Source organism: Nelumbo lutea, chromosome 7, assembly GCF_056320005.1.
Source record: "Nelumbo lutea isolate HS-2025 chromosome 7, American lotus-T2T, whole genome shotgun sequence".
Taxonomy (NCBI): Eukaryota; Viridiplantae; Streptophyta; class Magnoliopsida; order Proteales; family Nelumbonaceae; genus Nelumbo; species Nelumbo lutea.
Genome location: NC_142690.1, coordinates 54054594 through 54073618, shown reverse-complemented (window position 1 = coordinate 54073618; position 19025 = coordinate 54054594). Strand labels below are relative to the sequence as shown.

The following is a 19025-nucleotide window of genomic DNA, read 5'->3' as shown; positions in this document are numbered from 1 at the left end:
AGGTAATAATTGTTCAAAATGTTTAATGTGAAACCTATGAGTCAATGATCAGGTTGCACTTTTTTTTATTAAACCCCGGGTTTTAAGGAAAACTGAAAAACTTGACCTGGAATCATGGCTGAGCAGCGGGTTGAAAATATAAATCCAGATCTATCCACAATAATCCTACCCACATCTACTCACATCTTCCCTATTTACATGTCCCCATTCATGGGGAGATGTTTCCAATGTACAGCCGTAGTGTCGTGAGTAGGATTCTTGTGGGTAGAAGATTTGGATTAAGCAATGTTTTGGATCTCCTCCTGCCCACAAGGAGATGTTCCTATGTCGGTAGGTGTGGATAGGATCCGTGTGGGCAAGTGATCCAAAACATTGACAAATACCTTTGGGCAAGGGAATAAATAATACACGATACCTTGCTTTTAAGTTTTTACAGGCTGCACAAAAATGCAGTGTTTTCAACAATCCCCGTTCGGGTTAACCCCTAACCTGTTATATTACAAATAGCTGTTGACTTCAACCTGTTGACCTAATTGGTTGAACCATTGGTTTGTATGATCTGCTCACTGGGTAACCAGTTTTCTGTATTATTTTAAGTTATTTTGCAATTTTTTTATAATGATGGCATAAAAATTTAATTAATTGATATCGATGGTTGAACCGCTGACCCAACCCGGAAGGGCAAACAGTTCAAGTTTAGAATGGAAAAAAGAACGGTTTCCTTAAAAAATGGTATTGAATAGGAAAAGAAACCATTTTTTCTCCAAATTTTCTCTTGGAAATGAACCTGAATGGTTTAAGTAATTCTATTGTGAATGAAAAATTACTAGGAATATCAATTTCCTAAAACTATAAATCACATTTTGGAAATCTTTGTTCTTTGTTTTCTGCAGCCATTTTACATACATAGAATGAAACATCGTAAAATAGTCATTTTTGAAAAATTCATTTTCCTTCATTTATGTGCAGCCACCAAACAAAACCTCGGTGTAAAAGGGGTTTAAACCAAAGAATTCACTGAAGCAAGGGCACAGATAGAACTGAACATTTCATATTGGAGCTATTTTACGCCCCTTTTAAAAACAAATGGAGCTTTAAGAGTAAGAGTAAATCAAGTTCTGAAGTCTCGATGTGTAACACCTCTGATATATGATGTGTTGTGTCCATTTTCACAAACTGGTAGGAGGTACGGGTGGAATGGAGTTTGTCTTAATGTTTTAAAAACGGACCTGGAACCGGAACCGCTCTGGCCACCGGTTTTCAGGTCAATGGTTCGACCATCCAAATCGAATGAATGGCTTGTTCTGAAAAATTAAAAATAATTAAAATAAAAAAAGCCAAAAACTGTTGAACGGGATAAATGGTTTAACGGTTTGGCCACCTGAGTTAATGGGTCATTGACCAATTCAATGATTTTTGGCTAAGGATCGGGTTTGAGATAAAACGGAACCGATTACTTGGACAGTTCCCAAGCCGAATGGTCTGACCATCCAGATCAACGGTGGTTTGAAAACATTGGTTGGTCCCATGTATTTTATACTAGTCAATCAATATAAACAATACAGGTCAACACAACCAATGTGCTGGTGGAATGATTGTGTTTGTTGTATTCACTTTCACAGTACATTTTTCTCACTTTCAAGCTTTCCATTTTCATTGTAGATGCTTGTGGAAGAATTTCTATCTACAAAAGCACTAGAAGCCTTGTATTAAAAAAATGAAAATAAAAAAGCTGATTGGAATCAAGAATAAGAGGAAGTTTTTTTTTATTTTTATTTAATACTTCAATAATAGATTTAGCTATTTTTATGTTTGAAGTGCAATAATATATTGATCTATTGTTGAATTTGTGATGTCTTTTGAATTGTATTAGTAGTTCTTTGGATTTTCACAAAAAATTGGAGAAATCCAAATTTGATTAAAAAAAAACTACTTTAAATGGTTTTCAATGGTAAAAAAGAACTATCAGATCGATGTATGAATGACCTATCAAATTAATTTATCCATCAACAAATTATATTCCATAATAATTGCATACAATATGCCTTAGAAATTCTAATGATCTCATATTTTTTATCCTATGATTGTATATTTCTACAAATAAGTAGATATCATCACATTGATTATTAATAGAAATAAAAATACAATTTACAAAATTGACTTAATTTTATATTGGTAATTTTTACGAAGCTATGTCCATTGACTTGATTCCTACCAGCTACTTTTCCATGTGTGTTCCCTAACATGAGAGACAAACTCGGGACAAGAAGATCAAGTACATACACTCTAACGTAGACACCAGGCATCTTCATTAGCTATTCTTGGAATATACGCTTATTACTTTGTAATAATATATGCAACGTTTAAAGTATCGGAAACACTAGGCATCTTCATTAGCTATCCTTGGATATGCATGGATATAAACGAAAAATTAAGACACGCATGGAAACATATGGAAACACTATAGATACTCCAATAAATCATAAAAATACATCAATAGCATCAAATATAAGGCCTAAATGAGCTATTTATACATGAAAAATCATATCTTTTTGTGATTTTTATGAAAAAAAATATATCATAATTATCATATGGAAACATAAGGGTATTCTCTAATAAGAATATAACTATAAAATATAAGCCTAATAATTATTTAAGGAAACATTTTTTGTAAGTTTTTAAACAATTATTTATTTCTTATTCAAATAATTACTTTATTAAAAGTACTTTATTCAAATAATTTTAGAGTTTGAAAGTATTATAACTCTTGTAAGTACAATTAAGAAATAACAATTAGAAGATAATGATAAGAATAGAGAGATAAACATGTAAATTGAAACTAGAATTCTAAAGAGACCCAAATATGACAATCCATACAAAGTGGAAAGTGTGACATGGCCTAATACCCCCGTTGTTAGATAGTTATGCCTTTAGCTCCAATCAAATTGATGTACTTATTGACATTTATTGTAAATGAATAAAATGTATAATTGATTCATGTTATTTTGGTGTGTTTCTATGTAATACCTTTAAACTAAACACTTATGGGACTCGTATTAGTTTAGAATTTTCACAGCCGACGGATAAACCTGGCAATGTATATTCTACCAAGATTGACACTAATGTGCTGCTAAGAAGGTTGGGGTGGCTGGTCTCAAGCTACCAGGGTAAAACCCAAAGCACATGTAGTATGAGTTTGCTTGAAACTCTGAAACCGGACCAAATTCCATTATTGCCGTGGACCTTGGAGACAGATGGGCAAAACTAGAATGTTACACCTGACCCTTAGACTCAATTATGGTACTGCACTAGGTGTCGGATTGGGCTGTCTTTGATATGCCAATTAATGAAATCCCTAACTATGTCAAAACCCAAGTATGTTGGAGCAGTTCACCTAAGTGGGTGATCATAGTGATAAGATCAGCCCCTTTATCGAACAAAGTGAATGATCGGAGAATGCACTTTCTCTAACGGAAACCTAAACTGCCGGCAATTGATTTCAAATTGTTGAGATTTGTTTTGCATATATATTATGGTTTCACAAAATATATGCAAAAGGTTTTAATTCCTAAGATCCATGTGAGTAGATAGTGCAACACTGTACCTTGTAACCGAGGGAGATGTCCTCTCTTGCCGGGCAGTGTTTGATCATTATGGACTGAGAGGTTAAGTGTAAGACCATTGATGGTAATACTTGATGGGCTAATCTTGCATCTGCCCATAGTCTTTGGGCTTTCATAAGGTGGTTGGACCCAAGGACCATTTAACGTAAATGTTGGGCCCATTAAGAGCTCATACTGATGGACTCAAGGGTTCACTATGTTCTGTAGTGAATTCGGCCAGGCCTTGTAACAAAGGTTGGGCTGAACCCATATGGCTAATGTGTAAATCAATGCTAGAGTCCCACGCCATACAAAGAGAGCTAAGCTATCCAACATTTAAAGGAAACATGAGCTATGTGACTAAATGGGTCTAAAGCCCATTTCTGGTTTATAATCTGATTAGGATTAGCTAAAGGATAAGATAAGCCTTATCCACTTAAGAATCCAGATCCAAATATCAGATTTGGATAAGAAACTCTTTCCTAATTGGATTAGGAAGCTGATCCAAAGAAGGCTATAAATAGGGGGTGAATTCGCCAGTTTCAGACATTTAGCAATTTCCTTTTGGTTTCAGATCTGGTCCGGTTTATTTCAAGAACAAATCTTGAAAATGCAGTTTTCTAAATTAGGGAATAGGATTCCAAGAAGGGAGGTGGAGACAATGTTCAACTTGCTAGCGAAAACCTCAGCTTCCCCAAAGGTTTGGTCATGATATCAACAAGTTGATCATGGGAAGAGAAAAAGTGGACGGAGAGGCGATGCTTGGCAACTCGGTCCCGAACAAAGTGCACATCAAGCTCGATATGTTTGGATCGTGCATGAAAAACTGGGTTGACGCTTTGGTAAGTGACACCGATATTGTCATACCATAGAATGGGGATGGAGGACGAGGAGAATCCAAGTTCATGTAATAAAGATTGAAGCTAGAGAACTTCAGATGTGGTGCAAGCAATACTCCTATATTTGGCTCAGTTGGTTGCTTCTTTGAAGACCAAGAAATGAGATTATCGCCTAGAAACACAGTGTCTGCCTTTCTGTCATCGGGGCAACCGACCCAGTCAACATCATTAAAGGCATGCAATTGAAAAGACTTTCTGGAAGTGAGGCATAAACCATAGAGAATGGTTGATTTGAGATAGTGACTTTACAACTCTCCAATGATCAAAGATAGGTGCACTCATAAAATGGCAGACTTTGCTAACTGCGAATGCAATGTCAGGCTGTATTGCAATGCTCCAACCGTGGACCTGAATTCAGTTGGATCAGGTAATGGGTCACCAGATTGTCTAGAAAGAGTGCAAGAAGATGACATGGGGGTGGCAACAGGCTTGACATCCTAAAGATGAAGCTTGTGAAGTAGATCTATGTACCTTTGTTGGGTTAAAAGCATACCACTAGAAATTCGAATGGCCTCAACACCAAGAAAGTAGTGAAGATCTCCCATGTCCCTGACAGCAAATGATAGAGCCATTTGATGAAGTAGCTTGTCAATATAAGAAGAATCTGATCCGATAAGTATTATATCATCGACGTAAATCAACATGAAAGTACATGAAGATAAATGCTATCGAATAAAAAGAGAGTAATCAGACTTGCAACAGGCAAAACTAGAATCCAAGAGAAAGGCACGAAACTTCTCATACCAGGCCCACAGTTGGGGTGAGAAGAATCAATGAATCTGCCTCATGTAAATTGTTTCAGTCAAATCGCCATGCAAGAATGCATTTTGAATATCCAATTGTCGAATGGGCCAACCATGAGCAAGTGCAATGGAGAGAATAACTCTAATTGTAACGGACTGAATAATAGGACTGAAAGTCTCAGTATAATCAATACCAGCCTGTTTAATGAAACCTTGTCCCACAAGCCTGGCTTTTATAGTGGGCTATACTGCCATCGGGGTGGTGTTTTAAACGAAATACCCACCTACAACCCACTATATTGGTGTCAGGCTGAGGGGGAACAAGATTCCACGTCCCATTGTGTAGGAGGTCTCTATATTCCTCCATTGCAAATCGCCATTGAGGATGGGCAAGTGCTTTGGAAGTGCTAGTAGGTTCAGATATAAGTTCAGGAAGGGGATACTTGGTAGCTGAAAAAAAGTTGCTTAGGTTTGAAAATACCATTTTTGACACATGTGATCATGGGGTGGGTGTTAGTGGTTGTGGGTTGAATGTGTTGAACGGGTAAAGGTGAGGAGGGAGCTGTAGATGTGGGTGAGATATTAGGTGAGGATGCACCAGATGGTTGCTTAGGCATAGGATGTAAGGTATTGCAAGAAGTGGTGGAGGCTGGTAAATGATCTGAAGTAGGCATACTTGGTTCAGGTGGTGGTGGTAGCGATTGCAACAATGGCGGAAGCCCAAGTGAAGCAGAGGTGGTAGTAGATGTGGCTGTCTGAACAGGCCCAATTGACTAATGAGCAAAAGGAAATGTCAATTCATCAAAAACTACATGTCTAGAGATGAATGTGTACCCACGATGTCATGGGTTGTAGCTCATAAAGATGCAAAGCACAAATCTGAAGTCAAATTTGTGTGCATTGTATGGTTTTACGCAAGGATAGCATGCACAACCAAATACTTTTTAAGAGAGAGAAATTTTGGTTTGCAATGAAATAATAGTTCCCACTAGTCCAAATTAGGAGCGGGTAAATGAATGTAGAGAAAGACAGCTATCTCGAAAGCATCTCACTAGTATTTCTTGGGCATAGAAGCATGAGCCAGAAGTGTAAGGCCCATATCCACTATACAATAATGACGACGCTCCACTGTTCCATTTTGTTCAGAAGTGTATGGGCAGGAGGTACGATGTATAATTGTCACGGAGCTTTAAAAATTCTTCAAGGGCTACAAATTCACCACCACCATTGGTTTGGATAGCCTTAATTGACTGATCCAACAATTTTTTCAGCCATGGATTTAAACAAAATAAAGGCATTCAACAGAGATGATTTGGTAAATAATGGATAAATCCAGGTGAACTTACTATACTCGTCAACAAATGCTACATAATATTTATAACCATTTATAGAAACAAAGTGAGGTTGGACCCCAAACATCAGCAAAAACAATAGACAATGGAACATCAACACTAGTGGTCCTAGTCCTTGAAGCAATGTCTTCCCCGTTTCTCGATCCTTAATAAAGAATGAGTTAGCATAGCAAATTCTTGGTAATGGTGGGAACATGGTTTTTAAAAAAGAATTGGTGACCGAACCGGTCAGGGTCCAGTTATCGGTTCAAACAGTCCAACCGTTCGACCCAAATGGCTGACCCGTTCTGATAAAAAGATTAAAAAATTGGAAAACGGTCAAAAACGGTTTTGGAGGAAAAATGAAACCGGTCCGACCGTCCGATCCGGTCCAGTTTTGAAAACCATGAGTGGGAACATATAAAAAATTCTTAAGAATAAGTGGACGTGAAATGGAAGATAGTACAGAATATCCTGTATGAAGAATTGACAAACCTGCCCCATTCCCAATTTTAACTTGCTTAGCGTGGAGTTTCAGATTATTAAGATGTGCAGTTAGATGATTCGTGGCTCCAGAATTTAGGTACCACAAGTTGTCATATCCAGAAGCAGGAGAGGAGTCGGCCATGTATGCTGCTTTAGAGTCGTCTGTTTTCTTGTCATAACAATAGTAGCAATCAACCGTAGTGTGATTCTTGCATTTGCAAATTTGGCAAGGCCCATATGAGTGTTAATTAGTGCTATTATTGTGCTGAGGTGAAGATCTGTATTCACCTTATCGCTTCTGAGAGCCATCCTATTTGGATTGGTGATAACTATCCTTGTAGGGTGTGCCCCTAGTGTTCTGATATCCTTGATTGGGTTGGTCAAATTCATCTGAATGGGTGCATACTGCATACGGATGTAACAAAGGTTTCATAATCTGGGCCCAAGCCCAAAAGAATTCTTAGGCATAGCCATAAATCATGATCAGAAATAGGTGTGAGCCTATAACATCAATGCTATTAGCTAAACTTTTGGCTTTGTTGAGATAATCATGCATAGTCAAAAAGACGCTCCAATGTCTTCCAGAGAGTTGCTGAAGATGTACATCGAACTACTTGACCGAGGACTCATTCGGTTACTGTGGATAGTAACCAATTGAAGAGAAGGGCATCCTGTTGTTCCCAAGCAATGTAACTAGGATTGAACTCATGATATGCTTCTAATGAATCTTAAGAGGTTGTTGTTGTTGTTGTGTACTTTTGTGGGCACGGGTTTGCCCCATTAACAAACCCAAGTAACCTGCTTCCTTTGAGAGAATGGAAAACTTGAGAATGCCACACAAGATAGTTGCTTTTATCTAGCTAGCTTGAGAGTGACTAGAGAGCCCCAGATTCAAATTTGTAATTCCAGGGAGTTGAGGCTGCATACTTAGTGTTGAGGTTGAAGACAAGTTGCTGCTAGTTGACATTGTAGCATATGAGAGACTGTCATGGCTTCTGATACCATATAAAATCACAAACCAGATTCTGGGATTTCCTCCACACCATTAACCGAGTGTTGGGATCTCTTTTTACATATTACAACTAAGAGATTACGATTAGAAGATAATGATAAGAATAGAGAGAGAAACTAAAATTCTAAAGAGACCCAAATACGAGAGTCCATACAAAGTGGAAAGAGTAACGTGGCCTAATACCCAAAAATGGTGGAATGTCATTCTATCATAAATGGAAATTGATTGCTGATTCCACCCAACCTATTCCTGTTACCTAATGGGCCCTTATTTTCTTATCAGTCACACAGAATGCTCTCCAATCCCCTTTTTCCCACTTTCAAAAATATTCCATTGGGATGGTTTCAACTCCCTGCCAGCACATTGGGATGCACTGGTTATCGAGCCAAAATAATTCCATGTCCCTCTTTCCCTTAGCAATTTTGATCAAAGCTCCATATTTGCAACCAAAAAAAAAAAAAGTAATTAAGTTCCATATTTATATGGTGCACTGGTGTGTGCATTAAAATGTTCACAATGCATTCCCAATTCCAATGATCAAAATATCGATACACCGGATATAACTTTTTTTAAGGTTTTTTCAAATCTAGTTCAGAGGAACCCCTCGAAACACCCCCTGTATGGACATATCAGGAAGTCCCCAATACGATATGTATCAACTGATACTGCCTGATACGTATCAAAATTTTGAACCTTGTGCACTCATAGTGGAATGCCTCTAATCTTCCAGAAATCAATTCACCATATTCCCAGAAAGGCAAATCCAGCTAGATGGATCTGCTTGGCTTTGAATTTTATAACCTCATATAAAGATGTATTTGCCAATGTGGAGTTTTCAGTCCAAATCAAATTATCACTTCAAAATATGGCAAAGTATAATATGATATATATTGGCTTTGGAACCCACCACACCATTTACTATTGAGTTTGGGGATTTCTATATGCTTTATTAGAACCTCTCCTAATGTACCTAAATGTAAAATACTGGACTGAACAAAATTTTGTATTGACCAATACGGCCCACACATATCGAAACCCCCCTACAAGGGGTGTTTCGGGTCTCAACTGGTTAAGGTGGTGGGCGGACCTTAAATTGGCCCATCTGAAACAGATTTAAAAAAATAATAATAATAAATAAATAAATAAAAGCTACTGACATTTTGAACATTGCCAGAGACTCCCAATATTTAGTATCACATCAACTGTAGCATCATCAAACCATTTACTTTGCCTTCCATTCAACATCCTTTCATCCAACGTTTGATAAAAGTGCAAATGCAAATGCATACTGATGTAACCATTTTCGGCCACGTACCAATGTTTTGTGATGTAAAATTTTTTGGTTAAGTACCTCATTATTTGACCCGGTGGTGACGTGCCTTAGTGATGAGTTACTTGGTGAACTGCCTGGTGGCGAACTGCTTGGTGGAGAACTGCCTGGTGGTGAACTGCCCGGTGGCGAATTGCCTGGTGGCGAACTGCCTGGTGGCGAACTCCCTGGTGGCGAACTGCTTGGTGGCGAGCTCCCTGGTGGAGAACTGCCTGGTGGCAAGCTCCCTGGTGGATAATTGCCTGGTGGTGAGCTCCCTGGTGGCGAACTGCCTGGTGGCGAGCTGCTCGGTGGCGAACTACCTGGCGGAGAGCTACCTGGTGGCGAACTCCCTACTAGGCGGCCGGTGACTTAGAGAATGGTGGAGCTCCCTGGTGCGGCGCAATCCGACTACCCTTAGCATGAGGTGGTCTTCTTTCCTTTGTAGGTAGTGGGAGCTGAGGGATTTACGAGAACTCCATCTTTTCCTCCTTTTTGTAGGTGGTGGGAGCTGAGGGACCTGCGAGAACTCCATCTTTTCCTCCTCTTTGTAAGCGATGGGAGTTGAGGGACCTACGAGAACTGAATTTGAGGTCCCGGGGGTATTTTCCCGATGGGGGCTCTCCGACGCTTAAGTTAGCATTCTGATTGTAGAGAGCTTTGAAGATAATATTGGAGAAACGAGAGAGCTAGAGAACAGGGATTACTTCCCTTTTTTCATCCCCCTCCCCTTTGGGGGGGGAGGTCTTTATATACCGGAGTCCTCGCGGGTTAGGTCGGTGAAAAGCCTCCAAACGGTAAGACTCGTCACATCCCGTCAGAACCGGGGTACAGTGGTGAACTCCTTGAGGTCGTCAGACTGGCGCTTGTCAGGCGGCCAAGTCGGTGCTTGGGCCGGGTTGCCAGGGCGGTGCCTGTGTCAGTCGGCGGGTCAGTGTGTAGGCCAGGTTGTAAGGTCGGCGCCTGTGTCAGTTGGTGGGTCAGTGTCTAGGCCAGGTCGTCAGGTTGGCGCCTGTGTCAGTTGGCGGGTCAGTGTCTAGGCCAGGTCGTCAGGCAGGAGATCTTCCTATGATACGCCAAACTACTCCTGTGCCGAACTTCTCTACAAGTGGCGAGCTGCCCATAGCGAGTTGTCTAGTGGCGAACTGCCTGGGGGCGAACTCCCTATGGTGAACTACCTATGGCGAGCTGCCTGTGGCGAGCTCTATCGAACTACTTGTGGCGAGCTCTACCGAGTTGCCTGGCTCTTTGGCGAGCTCCTTGGTGAGCTACCGAGCTCGTGGGGTATGTATGCCGCCGAGTTTACCGATGGGCGTCTTATGGGCGACTTGGCCGGATCATGTGCTAGGCTTATCCAAGTCGGCCAGGTCGTGTAAGCCACTCGCCAGGTCGCGCCAGGCGCCGCGCAGGTCGCCTGCAGGACGCGCCAGGCCACGCACAAGTCACGCTAGACTGGTGCCCGGGTGGGTCACCAACTTCGTAAGTTATTGGCTGGGTGTTTGCCTAGTTGTCACAAGGTGCCATGTGTCACATTTCCACTGGAGGGCCAAATCTGCCCTCATCACATACGATCCATGAAGATGCAAAGTTGGTTTGCTTTTACATCCAACATCCTATATACTAACATAAATAAACTCAGCAACTTCACATTTTATCTGTATTGACATTATTTATAGCCATTTGGAGCGATCTCATTTTATTAATATTGATGTGTTTTTGCAATTTATTCATATCAAGTCACCTTCGCTTCTAAAACTTCTATTTTATTGATACAATTAACAAAAGCTATATTTTCAATTTCAAGCATTCTCAGCGAGTATTTTGTATATATATGTATATGTATATATTTTAACTAGGCACATGTCCCTTATACGGTCATAGGTGGTTCATGCATAGCCAATTCATGAACCAAAGCTCAAGGTATCGTTACATATTGCATATTGGTCCCTTTCGACTGATACGTATCATATTAGTAGCACTCCAATATATCCCTACAGAGAGTGTATTTGGGTTTTGACTGATTTAGGGGATAGAGAAACCTTAAACTAGCCCACCTGAATTAGATTTAAAAAAATGTAAAAAAAAATACCGATATTGTCTGATACGGCATATCGGGCATATCAATATTTAAATCCTTGAATACATCTATAAAAGCCACTTTTCCAATATTCTGTTTCCGATACTTTGAATCTTGTTTTTGATGCTGCAAGTAGGACTTCTATTACCATTATCATTACACATCACAAAAGCTCTATTCTCAATTTTAAGTGTGTATTTTGCATTTTTCGTTTGTTTTACAATTTTTTTTCTCCTTCTGGTCATTGACTTCCTTTGCTGGTCCATGCAAGGACCTAGGAAAGGTGTTAGCCAAATAAACAAGCATACCAAATAAAAATTTCAGCCTTTGAGTTCATGGACAGAATAATGACATTTGAATAAATGGTAACAGTTAAATAAAAAAAAATTACATTAATTAAATTGGGTTAAACACAACAAAAAAGTCGCAAAGAAAATAATAAAATATGGGAAGATCCATAAATTACAATCCTATAAAAAAAAAACTATATTCACCTAAAAGAACTACAAAATTGAGAGCCGACTGCCCATATTCTCTCTGACGACTTATTGATCGCCCCTTTCTCCACAGTGTCTTGAATTCCCAAGCCTCTGTATTGTTACTATCTCACATTAGATTGAAATTTAGAAACACAATCTCAACCTCAAAGCTGAGATGTATCGAGTCCTTGTTCTCCAGTGAAGCCTCACTTTTTCCAACACAGGGAATGTTGCTACTTGGCATACGATGGCATGATGAAGAATATATTTCTCAACATGCATGAAGAGCTATTTTTCAGTCTTGAACAGCTGATCTTTTTTCTAGCAAGGATTCCAAGAAAACCGAACACAATTTGGTTAAGGGAGGAAGAACATGTGATGATCCACTGAATATAGTTTCCCAAGGTCTTTCAGATGGTACAAACGTGATCTGTGGAGTTGAATCTCCGGTGATATCAAATTCCTGGAGTTCCCCATAGATAGATGTGTACCCAGAACGTCCTGATAGCAGACAAACATAAGTTATACATGAGATGTTCCAAAGTATATGAGTTCACTTAACGCCCCTCTCGGGTCAATACTCTTAACACTTGGAAACAGGTATTAGACTTTTTGATCGTTTTTCCATGTTAGTGTAGCTTCTACATAATATTAACCACCTTCCTATATGGTTGTCAACATGTTAAATCTGAAAGTAAACTTTGATAAAAGTTGTATTGTAAGTGTGAATATGGAGGAAAGTGAGATCCTTGCATGTGCAAACATTTTGGAATGTGAAGTGTCGAATTGGCCTCTTACCTACCTCGGTCTTCCCCTTGGAGATGATCCTCAAAAAGGAAGTTTTTGGACTCCGATTGTGGAGAGGTTTGAAAAGAGACTTGCATCTTGGAAGAAAAATTATTTATCTCTAGGAGGAAGAATCGTCCTAATTAGGTCTACTTTAGCTAACCTATCCGTCTTTTACCTTTTAGTCTTTAAGGTGCCTGCAGGGGTGGCTAACAAGTTGGAAAAGCTGATGAGAGATTTCTTGTGGGAGCCTAGGGAGGAGAAAAAGGATCATAGGGTTAGGTGGGAGGTGGTGTGTAGGATTAAGAAGGATGGAGGTTTAGGAACTGGGAATATAATGAAGAGGAACTTGGCTTTACTAGGGAAATGGCTGTGGAGATTCTCATTGGAAAAGGAAATATTGTGGGCTAAGATAATTGGCAGTATTCACAGGCTTGTAGAGAATGGATGGGACTCTGGGATTCTGGCTATGGCAACAAAAGCATTACCTTGGAAATCAATCCATGCTATTCTACCTTTATTTTCTCCTTGGATCAGGTATGATTTGCATTCGAGTAACTTAATTAAGTTTTGGGAACATGTGTGGGTTGGGGATCATCTTTTGAAAGACCAATTTCCGGCCCTTTTTGCAATCTCCACCTTTAAAAATGAACCAGTTGTCACATTCTTTGTTCCCTCAAATTCAAATTCTGGGTTTGGGTGGAACTTGGGTTTGAGAAGAGCCCTCAGGGACACAGAACTGGGTTGTACCTCAACTCTCCTGTCCATTCTTGATGGGGCTTTTTTGGAGCCAACAAAAACACATAGTAGGATTTGGACTGTCTCCTTCTGGATCCTTTACTTGTGCCTCCTCCTTTAAAGCCCTATTACAACCAGAAAGTCCTATTGGCTTGTCATTCCCTGTCAAGGATGTGTGGTGTCAACCTATACCTCTGAGGGTTGGGAGTTTCCGTTGGGAAGCTTTTCTGGAAAGAATTAACACAGGTGACTTACTTCTAAGAAAAAGACCCAATAGTTGTTTATCTCCACACTGGTGTATTCTTTGTAGAGTTGCTGGTGAGTCTGGTTACCACTTACTAATATCCTGTGTTTTGGCAAAAAGTATTTGGGAATGGTTTGCTTCTTTGTTTGGGTGCAGGTGGATCTCCCCAACGAATGTGCAAAGCTTGTTTACCTCATCCTCTGTCAACTACCCAACTAAAAGATCAAGGATCATGTGGAGGTGTGTGAGAGTTGTTGTCTGCTGGACAATATGGGAAGAAAGGAATTCAAGGATTTTCTTAGAAAAGGAGATAGGGTTGGAAAATATGCTAGAAGTGATCCATATAAGGGTAATACACTGGTTGAAGACAATGGATGAGTTCACAGATTTTCAACAAATGACATGTTAAGAAAATGGAAAGAAATTGCAAGTTCAGTCTCGGCTAAGAAGACCCTGAATACTACATGGAATCCTCCACCTCCTGGTTTTATCAAATTAAATTTTGATGGTAGCAGCATGGGGAATCCAGGGCCCTCGGCTATTGGTGGTGGGGGGGTGAGGGGGGGGGGGGGGGTAATAGATGAGAATGGTAATATAACAGCTATGTTCTCTAGCCCAATTGGAGTGGGGGACTCTTTGAGGGCTGAGGTGTTAGCAGCTTTGGAAGGGGTACAAAGGCCTAAAAACCTAAAGGTCAAGAAGCTGATTGTGGAGGGAGATTCTGTGATGGTAGTGAACTGGCTAAAAGAAGACAATTCTAAGCTTTGGAGTAACAATAATGAAAAGAGAAAAATCAAATGGTTGACCAAGAATATGGAAGTTCAGTGTAATTGGGTAAAGAGAAGTGCAAACTCCTTTGCTGATGGATTGACTAGGCAAGGAGTGAAAAGGATTTCTAGGTTCTGGGCTCAGTTGTAATTGTTTTGTTCTTTTCAGCTTGGGGCTTAACCATTCTCTAGGGAATTAAGATACTTTAGCTCCCCTTTTTTGTAAGCTTATTCCTATTTAATGAAATTTGTTGTTATTGATAAAAAAAGAAGACCCATAAGATGAAATTTTGAATAAACTAAGGATTTCAAGTCATAACACTACCCTTTTTTTTCTCTTCTTATTTCCTTCAACCAAATTCATATTCTTGCTTGTAACATGAATTCCATGATATCTTACAAGTAGATTAACCAGATCAGATCAATTGACTAGCACTGCCCTAGCCTACCATGCTCTATGTGGGAAGTAACCCAGTTTTATCTTTAATCATAATATAAATGAACAGGTAACAAGGTTTTTGGTATAAACTTAATGCATATAATTGTGCAAAATGAAGCAGAAACTCAGAATGTAAAGTAGACTTCCCAAACAAGTTCAGAGTCTGTTGCAGTAGTCAGAAAACTAAAAGAAAAAACAAAAAAAAGACTCACCTGCTTCTTTGAGAGGAATGAGATTCCCCCGATGATTCGTCATGATCTTATGATCTTTCCTGTTGTATGGATCAAAGATGACATATTCGTGATCACTATTCACATATGTAAGTATTGCCTGAGATGATTTTTCATCAGTAACTTCCTCATTAAGTAGAGACAACTCCACCTTAAGAAAGGCAAGTGCCCCACCCTGTGCCTGAAAAATGAGGAAAACAAAAAAGTGAGGTAAATAAAATAGTGATGCTTTTCTCCTCCAATTTCATTCTTTTTTGAATGGTAATTGATATGAAGACGAATGTTTTGGATCCTAGCTTTGAGGATGACAGGCAAATAGAGTAAAGTAATACCAGCATAATGTCTGTAAACTTAATCAAGGTAGGGCCCATTTCCATCCCACCTTCCCTTGGCTTTATTTATACTAATTTAAAATTTCTCTTCATTCTTACTTTCTTTCCCTAGAACAATCTGCTGTCATTACAATTCTCTTTTCCACTTTTCTTATCAATAACTGTAATATTTCATAAGATTAGTATTTATCAAAAAAATAATATTTCATAAGATTAGAAAAATAATGTAGTACAGTGAGTAAAACCAAAGAGAAGATAGAGAGAGATAAAAACAACTAATCTCTCCCCTTAGATACACCCTTCCTTTACAATTGTGCCCAGAACAGAATTTGTCATCCCACCCCTTGTTTTGCTAGAGAATCAGCAAAGGAGTTGGTGCTATGCTTGCACCAGCTGACAGAAACTTCCATATCCCTTGTTAGCCATCTGAATTGTTTCTTTTCATTATTTTAAACCCACATTTTCATCTCAGCGCTGTGCAGCCAATTTACAACTAGTTGGGAATCCCCTTCCACTATTAATTTCCTTATATTCAAGGATCTTGGCCTTTGACCCCCTTCCAACATTGCCAAAACCTCTGCTCTGAGAGAATCTCCCTCTCCCACCGGGCCTGAAAATAGAGCTATTATTCCCCCTCAGCATCCCTAAATACACCTCCAATTCCTGATGGTCCTGGGTTTCCCATGCTACTACCATCAAAATTAAGTTTGATGAAACCTGTTTCTAGTGGAGACCAAAAGTGTGTAGAGACAGGTCTCAGAACATCATCCCTAGTTACACTAGAAAAGGACTCAAAAGATCTGAGCCAATAAGCCACCCTCTTGTATGGCCATGGAAAGAATTAAGGATCAATCCCCTCTTGAATTCCTTTTTTTCCACTTGTTCTCCATAAACCACCGACTTTAATATGATTCAGAGAAAAAAAAAGCTTAAACCCAGCAAACTCAAATCTTTTAAGTGTAAGGTGCAAAAAAGCGCAAGGGCCAATTTTGTGCCTGAGGCACAAGGCACAAGGCGAGGCACACACCTTTTTAAGCAAGGTGCAAAATTACAAAAAAAAAAGCTAAAAAAATAAAAAAAGTCAGAAAATTCAAAAATATTAAACATAATGTTAATAAAAAAATATAAACTTTAATTTTAAAATAATTTTTTTTAAATCTATTATCTAAAATTAAAACATAACATGTAAAGCGCATTCAAATGAAAATTTAAAAATAAAAGCAAACATATAAAGCATTTTCAAGCATGTAAAACCCACAATCTCTTTTTTCCTTAATTGCATTGCTTCAAGTAGCTAATGTGACGTAAAACATACATATATATATATATATTTTTATCAATAACACTTTCATTAAATCATCAGTAGAAAATTTACAGGAGGAAGGCAAACACACTTTTCTTCCAAGAGCCACAAAGAGCCTCATGAAAGGAAAAAAAGAAGAAAAAGAGAAAAAAAGACACTAAAGTTACAGCTTAGCCCAAAACAGTGAATCCCTTTCTGCCCCTTGTTTAGCTAAACCGTCAGCTAGGGAATTAGCCGATCTTTTAACCCAACATGTCTTAACTTCCATCTCCCGCACCAGCCACACCTACTAAAAAAAAAAGCAAAAGCGCAAAATTTTAAAAAGGTGCACACCTGGGCTGAGGCGCACCAGGTGTGCGCCTTTTAAAAGGTGTGCACCTAGGACCTGGGCAAGGATTATACCCGAAAATGCACCTCGCCTGTGCACCTAGGCGCACCTTTTAAATCACTGCCTTAAAATTCTCTTTTTTTTTTTTTTACCAATGCTCTAAGTTGGTCCGGGTGGTTAAACTGCTGGTTTTCAAAATAAAAATTTCCCTAAAGTCTAAACTGTCAATTTGATCAATGGGTTGTATGCTAAATAATATTTGTTTCAGACAATATCAACATAAAACAGATTTAAAAGATAAAGGAACCTTCAAATTTAGGATTTTTCAATACATTTATTTTTTGTTTTTTACTTTTTGAGTGGGTTTCATTCCCTTGAGCTCAGCAGGTGGAAAATAGGATTTCATTCCCTCTCTACAACAGACATCCTGTTGGGCTGCTCATCACTTGAAATTAGAAAAGGCCAGTTGCTGAATCATGCACAATACCGCTAGTAAACTTTCCAATTGAGAGTGTTTGTCATATTAAATCATGAATATTATGCTTCAATACCAGGTTTAGACAGCTATAGGAAAGGCTTTTGACCAAGCTGCTAAACTAATTTGAAGTTTTAAATACAACCCGCCATACTTTATGTATAGACCATCTGATTATTGGAAGAATGCCCACAGTCGGGTGGTTGGACAGCTTTAAGCAATCAGATCATCATCAGCAAGTTCACAAAGGTAGCCATTTCACTCTATGGAACCAATTAATTAAATGCCCAAAAATCAAATTGCAATTGAAAAGTAAACAAATGATACCTTCTTGACAGACCAAGTCGCTAAAGGAACTGGGTCTTCCACGTTGAAAAGTAAGATTAACCCATTACTTCCTGGGACTGAACTCTCTTCGCATGTCACCTTTTCAGATGAGCTGGAAAGGACAAGAACAGCAAAAATGGATGCATCTATCATGCAGGCTACAGCTGCAAGATATAAAATTTAGTCAGATGCATAATAGCAAAGAATCCATAAGTTAAAGTTGCACACTGCTGTGATCATAAAAGTAGAAGTGCAATCTTGATGGTAACAACCCAAAGAAGATTTAAAAGATAAAAGGGGGGAATTCAAGTTAAAGATATATGTCAGTGGTAAAATAAATAAGCTAACAGATGTTGTACATTGTTAAGGAAAAGACCAACACTGGGGGAACAATGCAGAGCAATTAAAATAGTTTTTAATGCTTAAATAAAAGGAGACTCTTGCCTTTTCTTCGGAACTTTGTAAGATATGAGATGAGATCTATTAATGGTATTAAAATTTGGAATGATTTATGGTAGGGGATTTGCCTCTTAAGGACAAATTCCCATCTCTTTATTTCTTATCTTCACTCAAAGATACTGGATGTCTCCCATTCTCTTTGTACTTTGAAGAAAGTTTACATATCATGGAACTTAGGACTTACGAGAGGCCTTTGGAATTTTGAGACCTCAGATGATTTCTATCATTAGGTCATTGGAGGGGGCCTTCCTTGATCCTTCTTCCCCTAATTGTAGAATTTGGATTTCTCATTCCTCAATTATTTTTTTTTTCAAGGATAAAGAGAAGCAAAGCACTGATGGAAGATAGAGGAGGGATTTATAATGACAAAGTATTGAGGAAGGAAAAGGCTGCAACAAAGGCAGTCAGGGAGGAGGAGAACATAGTGGAGGTTTTTTTGGATAAATAACATAGCGGAGGTTTCAGATGGAGAGGAAAGTGAGGATGTGATGGGGTCAAGAGAAAATAGACAAGGGAGTAAACCTGAAGGTGGTTGGGAGTAGAATAAGGTAAAGGGGTCATTGTGTTCTCAGGCACAGAGAACAACTCTGGTAGGGATGTAAACAGATCACTCTCACCAGCCAGTCCGGTCCGGTTTCCTAAACACTGATATATATAGT

General features: G+C 39.0%; 1 protein-coding gene across 4 annotated transcripts in view; it reads right to left on the bottom strand.

Annotated features, from left to right (window-relative positions):
- Positions 1–11785: 11785 nt before the first annotated feature.
- LOC148846431 (Transducin/WD40 repeat-like superfamily protein) overlaps positions 11786–19025 on the bottom strand; it is a 43693-nt gene continuing 36453 nt past the window's right edge. For all 4 annotated transcript variants that reach the window (XM_088955010.1, XM_088955012.1, XM_088955011.1 and 1 more), the window contains 3 exons: positions 17908–18071; positions 15125–15323; positions 11786–12439 (listed from right to left, as the gene is read on the bottom strand). In XM_088955010.1, coding sequence (XP_088811136.1) covers positions 12234–12439; positions 15125–15323; positions 17908–18071 — 569 coding nt within the window. In that variant the 3' untranslated portion in view covers positions 11786–12233. The remainder of the gene's footprint in view (positions 12440–15124; positions 15324–17907; positions 18072–19025) is intronic.